This window comes from Aaosphaeria arxii, assembly GCF_010015735.1.
Source record: "Aaosphaeria arxii CBS 175.79 unplaced genomic scaffold BU24scaffold_3, whole genome shotgun sequence".
Classification (NCBI taxonomy): Eukaryota; Fungi; Ascomycota; class Dothideomycetes; order Pleosporales; genus Aaosphaeria; species Aaosphaeria arxii.
The window spans coordinates 4,395,216-4,404,497 of NW_022983476.1; the positions used below are offsets into that span (position 1 = coordinate 4,395,216).

A 9,282-nucleotide genomic window follows, 5' to 3' on the forward strand; every position below is an offset into this window, starting at 1 on the left:
AACCAACTACCGATGGCTGTGTCACGGTCGAATCCTTGCAAGCAGTGATCCCACCAGGGAAAGAATCGAAAAGGTCCCTTCTTTGCCATTTCGGTGCGTCTACGATTTTCAGATTGCCACAGGGCGCCTTCGCAGTCCAGGGACCTGGGAACGCATCGCCGACCTGGGTTTGTTTGACGAACCACCATGCTGGGAGCATTCCATTCATGGTTATGCTCCGTGACGCCCGTTCCGTTTCCATGTCTCCTTTGGGCATTTCGACCTTACCCCAAGTTGTTCCAAGCGAGATGTTATGTAGATCCGCTAGGACCATATCGCTTTCCAGACTGCCGCCAGAATGAGGATATCTAAAGTGAATTGCCAGCACTTGTGGCGACCGGTCACGGCAAATAACAAGCAACTTAGCTATGCAAGCAACAGGGGGGAAAATGAGGGAGGATTGTGTGCGGTGTGATACGTGTAGACGCTTAGCAATGTTTGGCCAAGGGAAGGGGATTAGACACCGGTACAGTCCAAGTTCTAGTCCAGTATGTACAAGGGAAAGTCACAAGTCATGTCGCCTACGCAGTGATCGGCGCTCATGTCGCTACTTTATTCCCAACAGGAACTCCCTCAGGCAGCCTCATCACTTATAATGTACGCCTCTCCAATCTCGCCGAGTATGAAGTGTCAACATACGCAGATCAATTATTCAAGATACTGCACCTCGTTGAAGCATCACAATTCATGCAACAGGGGTGGGAAATGCCTATGCTTGTAATTACTCGCATGTTATTGATTCGGCGTGGTCGGCGAGGGTGATGTAACGACGAGAATTATTACATTATTGCTGACCTTTCAAGGAAATTGCTGGGAGACGGGGAATGGAGTCTATTGCTCTCCGCAGCCTGCCTAGCGTGCCCTTTCAACCACTGCCTCTTCCTCGGAAGGTGTCCGTTCGCCATCGTGAGCCTTTTACTTTGTAGAGATTGGGTGGGGGAAGGAGGGGAGGCAATACGATAGAACCCAAGCCAGAAGGACGATCGAACAGCGCTTTTCTCGCATCCGGGGCACAGCGACGATCTGGGGGTCCTCTCGCCGGCTTCAGCAGTTGATAGGTCTCGATGGTCGGAAGTAGTTCTATCTTCCCACGTTCTAATTGTTTGTCTATCTACAAGCATTGTGCCGATGGAAGCGATCCATTGGAAGCATGCTTGCGCGTTCTTCAAGATCGTAGTTTTCTTTTATTCGCTACTCGATCGCGAATGCTAGAGACCGCCGAACCAGGCTCGAGTTTGCGAATTCGCGCGCATCTTCAAATTGTTGATCAAATTTCTCTTATCTTATTTGATGGAAAGAATGATCCAGGCTCAGCGTTTCCTTTGGTGCAAAGTATTGGAAAACCGTTTGACCACGCAGACGGAACAGTGGTGGTGGAGGGTGAGGGGGATGTTGGGAGTTTCTGTGGTACACCTACACTTTCGAGCCCGCAACGGTAAGGCCCATCGACGATGGCGCCCGTTGATGGTCTCCGCTTCGTCTCTAGTGCGAGAATTGGTTTGGGGGAGGGAGATCATTCTGTTACTTACAAGAATTGATGGGGAGATAGTGGGCTCCCCCCTCCAACTCGATTGACCAAAGTAGGACAGGGCTGAATCTTCTTGCACCGCCCAAAACTTCCGAAGCCACTAGGCAAGGCCAGGGTGGAAAAGCTTGGACGACGCGGATCGTTTACTCTCTCTCCCTGGCGTAAAGGACGCGAACTTCCCTTCCAATCACTTCTTCTCCATAGATGTGAGATAATTATAGGCAAGTCAGCGCCAGCGATGCGGCGGGCACGAGCTAGCTATGTGCTGGAGTGAAACCATCCATCCTCTATACCTTATCGGCAAGTTGGTACCGAATTATTTAGAGAGCGGGAGCAACCCCAAGACACTGATACGACATTCGTATAATGCATCTCGAGAGAGCCACGGAGCCATTGTTCACAGAACGCTGGGCAGGGTCATGGTTCGCCGCCAGTGGACGCAATATGGAGGTGCTTACTATCTTAACTACTGAAGCCAAGGCAAGTCATCGAGCAATGCATGCGCCAGCAATACCGTCCAGGTAGGAATCTCACGAGGTGCTGGACGTACATGTACTCCGGTGTCTTACAATTGAGCGGGTTTGGACCACGTTATGGGCCAAGTTACCACTGCAGGGACAAGTCTAGAGAGGTACATGTCCTCTCCTCGCCAAAGTCCACAGCCCATACGGGCGGTCTTTCTTCGAGGCGGATGCAAGCTCGAAACAACGCATGAGTCCCATCCTCTCGATGGATACCCTGTTCCACCTTTGCTGCTACTTGTGGGACGTTGCGGTGCTTCAAAGTCGATCGTCCTCGTATGAGACCGCATTGAAAAGGTGAGCAAGACAAGGTACAACGACTTGCCGTGCGGTGGTGGGTCTTAACAACAAACGCTACATTCCAAAGGGTCACCGTTGCGGCCGCCTTACCGCAGAGCTTCACCAGGAGGCCACCCGAGCGACAGGATTGTTTGCTGTAGTCTTGGAGAAAGATGGGTCATGCTGAGCAGCAATGCGCATCTATCCATGGAGTACATGGAGCGCAGTATCGTTATAGTTAGGCTAGGTAATATGCCCTGTCCCAATACTTTTTATCTTCGTCAGCGACAACTGGAATCTGACATATTCGCAACACAACATCCTTGGAACCTCCGCCTGATGGGACATTCTCCCGTGTCTCGCCTGGAAATCAATCAGATGGACAACACGAAATGGTTATCGTATATTGAGGTGTGGACTATAGGTTTGAGTTCGAGGTTTCGGACTTGTGCGTGCGTGCGCCTTTTATTATTTCCTACGTGCCTACATATATCCAGCTTCCAGACGGGACGAATGTATATATGTATGTACTATACCACCTCGTACTATGTATGTGTATGTCGCAATACATCGCGCATCACGGAGATACGACCCGACGGAAGCTCCTGGTCCATGGGATTCACGTCCAGATGGTGACGGCGTGGATATGTTTCGTGCATGAACGACATTACACTTACGGTAGACGATATATGAACGCCTCTGCTCCGTACTGCTGCTGTTACTGTGACTGTAACTGTATGTACGGATGAAGATATGCACATGAATTAGCGCGTACATATATTCATACCTACATACATAGCTACATAGCTAGGTACATACATACATGTATGTGGTGTAGACGGACAAGGGGAGTCCGAGGAGCAACGATATGCCTCGTAGTGGAAATTCCGATGAGGTTGATTGGTTGATAGAGCGAGTATGCTGCACGTCTATGATGATCTCTAAGAATGCCTTAGGGAAGTGTGGGTAAAGGGGGGCCTGTGGGCGTACGTGTGGAAAGGTGTGAGTGGGTGTGGGTTCTCTCCCCTCTCCTCCCCCCCGTTTGCCCCCTCCCACTGCCCCCCAACCAAAACGGGACCTAGGCACGTCCGTCCGCATTTGGGTGAATGGCAATCAAGGAACAAGGGGAAGGGAAAGATTACGGTATCAAAACGGTGGGATGGGATTGATTACTGTTTGGTCGTAACCTGTATGCGAGATTTGTTGTTTCATTGTTTGAAAAAAGGTGTGGGTGCGGCGCTGGTGCAATGCAGTACGTACGGGTGCGTTGGTTGCGTTCTCTACCATCCAGTGGCTCCGCGCTCGCCCGCCAGCGCCCGCTTCGTTCCTTTCCCCAATCATTGACCCATCCCCATGTTCCATTCCCATTCTTGGATACGAACTGACGACGACGACTTACCTACAAACGACGATACTCGTGCTGGATAGCTATCCTCCCACTTTCTCTCCCACTACTACTTACACTACCTAACTTTACACCACTTTACACTACTCACACCACTCCCGCGCCCAGGGGTTGAGCCACCGACGCACATCCCATTGCCCATTGCCCACTACACCCTATACAATGTACACTATCATTCCTCTACCATTTGAGGATATCGTACCAGTTCCCACTTGGTCATTTTCTGCATGGACCACTCCCCATCGAATCCCTCCCTCCAGTGTGTCTTCTTTTTTTACCTACAATCAACACTTGCAGTCTTGCACCATGGATAGTCCCATCGGACAGCCTCCACTGAGCTCCACTTAGGCTTGTGCTTGTGTGATCGTCAGATTTCGACAAGGCCCGTGTCCTCGTCTTCGTCCTGTAAAGCATCTATTAACTATCTCCTGTTACTTTGTAGGAATGGTTGCTACAAGTCGTGCAGTATAGACATCCCTGCTCTCCTTATCGACTCGTCTCTACCTCTCTGTCGTGCTCCGTTCTCAGCCAAGCAAACTGGGCTGGGGCACACACACACACTCACACCGACCCTGCCTCCTCCACCCTTCCAAAACCCTCTCTCTACTCTGACTGCCTCAATGAACTTCAGTCCAGTCCCTCAGACGCTTCCTAGCCTGGTGTCCATGCTCTAACCAGGATATCCCAAGCGCCTGGCGCCGCATGTAACGGATGCACTAGCTGGCCCATGTCCATCCACCACCACCACCATCATCATCATTGTCGCGGAGGGAGCCAGACACACCTCGCCCCAAGAGCCCTCAGTTGAATGAGCATCGTCGCTGCGAGCGGCTTGGGGCCTGTCTCCTGGCCTTCTGATTATGCACCCTATGTTCCCCGTTAGGGAAGGGAGCACTAACAAGAGTACCCAATGCACACAGCACCATATCCCAGCCCGGCGTCTCTTCCCTCAATTGCACACCTTTCCTGTCCTGCAACTGCCCTTCTTTGCTTCCTTTCCCAACCCTTCCATTCATTCCCCTCAATTGTTGTTGCTTTGCTCACAGTACAGTCGTTGCCGGCCCTGGTTCCCTGCTCGTCTTGTAATACATGTTCTTCCTCGTGTCGTCGTGTCGTCGATTGACCTTAGGGCACTACTCATCGTTGTCATTGTCGTCCGTCTATCCTCAGCTCCCCATCCCATCCTGGCACCACCTCCACCAAGCTCACAGCCGCTCTGACATAATTACAACCTCTTTCTACTTTGTTTGCCTGCTTGCCTGCCTGAACCTCTCTGAGCATACCATCTGAAACTTTCGGCTGAACGACGTTAACCTTTTGACACTTAACCTGTCTCTCTTAGTCGCTACCAAAATATCTTCTGTTGGCCACCAATACGCTGCTCGCTCGAACCACACCTCAAGTCTCCCCGTGGCCCTGGGACAAGCACTTCGTATATACCGATTGTCTCATTCTACACTTCCCAAGTCCACCGTTCAATTCCCTCTCATCCTTGGTTGTGGAAACAAACAGCACTGGCCTCCCATCACTCCTGTCGAAATCGAGCGTTGTTTTTGCATCGTCTTGGGCATTGCACCCTTGACCAAAGTATATATCCGGTTGACGTTCCAGTTGCCACTGTCTTTCTCAGAGGACCTTGTTCATCGTCTCATCAATCCAGGATACGTTGTTTTGGATGAGACATACGTGCTTCTACATAGCACGTTATCAGGGCCTCAAGACGGCGGAAGACGTCGACCTCGTTGAGCACTATGGTGTTCTGCACGTATTGCGGCCAGTCTTTCACCAGAGATGAGCATCTGGAAAGACATATCCTTACTCGTAAGTTGACTTCGAACAATTCCATTTCCCCTTCCCCCCAGAGCTCACGATACTGACTATCTCTTCCTCTTCCAGACACAAACGTAAAGCCGTTCAAATGCTATACCTGCCACATGAGCTTTGCTCGCCGGTACGTTAACCCGCGATATTTCAGCAGAAATGCCGTCCAGTTTCGATTCGAATGACTGCGGAATTCATCCACTGACTTTTGTTCCCTCTATAGTGACCTCTTACAACGCCACTACACGGTCCACGGACGAGATCAGAACAACCAAGAAGGCATACAGCCAACGAGTCTAATCCCCAAATCTGCTGGAAGAACCCCGATTGCTTGCAGCAATTGTGCCAAAACCAAGACCAAATGTGATAAGAAGTTTCCTTGCAGTCGATGTGAGAGCCGAAATCTCCGCTGCACACTGCGTCCAACGCGCCGGGCCTCCAAGAACCTAAATCGCGCCATACCTCCGGAAGAGCCGCAGGCAAGCGGGGCCTCGAGCGAGCGCGGAAACAGTAATAGAGGATCTCAGAGCGTTTCGGGAGGCAACTCTCCCGTCCGCGAGGTAAAGCCACCAGCAGATTCACAAGCTGTAACAAACTCCAAGTTGTCACCAGGACAAAGTCAACCAATCCTCAATGGACAGGCGCTACCTCAACAACAGCAGCAGCAGCAACAGCATGCACCCCCATCTCAATTACCGCTCTCCACACCTCCCTCGATGACACATTCCCGTACTTCGTCAGTATCTCAGCCCATGCAACTCCACATTCCAACACCAGCTGCCTCGGACGGGAAGCCCAATATCCACAACCCTCAAGCGACGACCCCGCCCCTGTTTGACCAGTCTCCTACGGCTTCTTTCCCAATGGCGCCGCAGCAACTCTTATCTCCGGGGGCACCTCTTAATGGCTTCATTTCGCAGACACCCATGTCCGGTTATGAGGAGTTTGCACAGACGGTTCGTGAGCCTACCGACCATGATTGCATACCTCCTACGTATGGTTTTATGGACCCGTGGTCAATGCCCGTGGGTAACGAGTTCGAAAATATGAGAATCGATCCGACGATGATGATGTCCATGAACATAGACATGAACATGGTCCCACCAACAGATCCCATGCTGGGAATTCTACCCGAAATGTCACCACCACAAGGCTTTGGACCTGTTCAAACGCCGTTGCAAACGCCGAGGGTGGACGAGTCATTTTCGGACCTTCAGCTCGGCAGCTCGGCCTCCATGTTCTACCCAAATAGCAGGCAATCCTCCATCACCGAAGATCGTGTTCCAGATCTTGGTGCTATCGTTGCGGCGCAGGATGGTTGGACTGTCTTTCGTTGTACGCCACAGATTTCCTCCAGCCATTGCCCACGCACCGCAAAACTCAACCTCGAGCGCCTAGAGGACAGTCTCAAAAATTCGAGTTTATGGGCAAAATGGACACCGACGTGGGACGAGTCCGATTTCCGACTTGGCGAGCCTGTCAGTGTCATGCCATTACACGAGGCAACTCGCGATAAGCTCCTCGCCATCACGCAAGGCTTTTTGCATAAGGCTTTGGAAATCCACAAGGACGGCGCCAGCAGCTCGCCTTCGAGCGGAAGTTCTCCGACTTCAATAGCATCGAACTTCATTCTGCTACCGCCGTGTCGTGTCCTCGAATGCTTCCTTCGATCATATGCCAACTCTTTCGAGCGCTTCTTTCCCATGTCTTCTCGTGGCTTGATCGAGCCCAACGAGCTGATGACGAACTATAACGACAAAGCCGCAAGCCTTTTCCTCCTGATGATGATTGCGCAAGGTGCGATGGCGATGCCGTTCGCTGAGGCGCGATGGTTGACAGGTGGATTGACCGAGGCTTGCCGCATCTCCTTGTTCGATCTGATCGAGAAGAACATCATTATGGCCAGCGACAACATCGTCCTCAGAGCTGCCCTTCTCTTCACAGTCCAGGCCGCGTGGAGTGGTGATAAGTGGCAAATGGACATCGCCATGGGCCAGCGTGGTATGTACTTCGCGATGCTTAGGCACTCGGGTGTTCTCGAGCCTAGGCAGGCCTCAGATCTCCACACGAACGGTGCTGCGACTGTAGATACCATTTGGCAAGATTGGCTTTCAAAGGAAAGCGAGAGTCGGTAAGTGGCGAATATCCTTGTCTCGAGATCAAGGTCATCTGCCTTGATGATCACGTGAAATAGCTTACTAACCCTTTCACTCTTAGGTTGGTGTACTCCTGGGCAATGGTTGACCAAGATCTTTCCCTATTCCATGATACAGCTCCCTTATTTGCGGTTACGGAGTTCAAGGCTCCAATGCCGGATGCTGACCGGTTATGGCAATCGAAGTCAGCGACAGACTGGGCTGAGGTATTCAACCATGTCCATGAATTCTCTAATGGTTATCCCTCAGTTGGTTCGGGCGTCAGACCACTCAGTTTGAGAGATCTTTTCCGTCACTTCCTTGACGATACAATCGTGTCTCAGGATATACACCTAACGCCATTGCATTTGCGGTTGCTGCTCCATCCTTTGCAGAGCATGGTCTGCCAGTACTGCCAGCTGCTAAGCTGCTTCTCCATGGAGAGTATCGGGACAAGAAAAGGATCGCGAGCAGTGACGGCTGCTTCGACCAGGGTTCGTCTTGAAGAAGTGCAATCTCTTCTTCAGCGTTGGCTCGACCTGACTGAAAGGTACCTTAAGTCGAACCCGATGTGCCCAATGCTGCAAGCGAGTATTGTGATGTATCATTTGATCAACCTCAATGCCGTGACTAACTTTCCGGAGATCGAGCGGCTGGCAAGAAAGGAGAATGCTGATCCGATGTTTCAATCCACGACTTTCGTCCAGCAGAAGTGCATCTACGATGTACACGAAGCGGCCGTCCACTGCGGCCAGGTGCTTCGACTCACCAGAGATATGCCTCTAGCCATCCGGCCACCGTGGTGGCCAGGTGCCATGTATCGCGTTGCTCTCATCCTTTGGGCGCTTGCAGCGATCCACAAAGAAATAGTAGCGCCTGTTCATCAAGCTTCCGCAACCTTCCCCGTGGAGGTTTTACCCGTTGAGCACCCGGCCGTCGTGAGGTATTTGACGACGAGAGAAGGAACTCCGATGCTATCGAGACTGGATGGGTCGCCAATGCCAATTGACGATCCCTTCCAGGTCGTGCTACATTGCATCGAGGTCATTGGCGCAGGCATCGCAACGAGATTCTCTGATGGTATTCGAAGCAAGCTTGAGAAGTTTGCTAGGGCTTAGGGTGCCATGACAACATGGGATGAAACCGACTCGTCCCAGACGATCCTGGAAACTGTTGAGCTATTCCAATAGTTGTGCATCCATTCACTTCTATTCATGCTATTGCATCAGCCATCACATTGTGGTTTGTTTTTTCAAATGTGCGGCTTACCGGCGTTTTTGATTGTTGGTGTTAGTAACGAAACAGGCGTTAACAACATCCTCGGGAATGAATCGTTTCAACTCCATTCGGCTTCTGGATAAGGGCATATACCCAAGAGTTGAGGACTCACTGATGATGTACATTACGAAAGGATACTGTCGAGCATTAGATGAAATTGTAATGTGAGGCGTTCCGTCTTCTACCTTATCAGGTCTGTCCCGCATGCCTACCTTTAATGTGGCAGCGAACAGGATGCCCTAGTCTTTATGGGGCGGGGTATATTTTTCATTGGTG

The 9,282-nt window shown here is 51.3% G+C and overlaps 1 protein-coding gene across 1 annotated transcript; it reads left to right on the forward strand.

Annotated features, from left to right (window-relative positions):
- Positions 1 to 5,752: 5,752 nt before the first annotated feature.
- Positions 5,753 to 8,846, forward strand: BU24DRAFT_461357 (transcription factor Cmr1; the record flags this gene model as incomplete). Its single annotated transcript, XM_033531885.1, has 3 exons — positions 5,753 to 5,757; positions 5,817 to 7,724; positions 7,811 to 8,846. 3 exons carry the CDS (start codon positions 5,753 to 5,755, stop codon positions 8,844 to 8,846), a joined length of 2,949 nt encoding a protein of 982 aa, XP_033386758.1.
- Between the last annotated feature and the right edge of the window lie 436 nt (positions 8,847 to 9,282).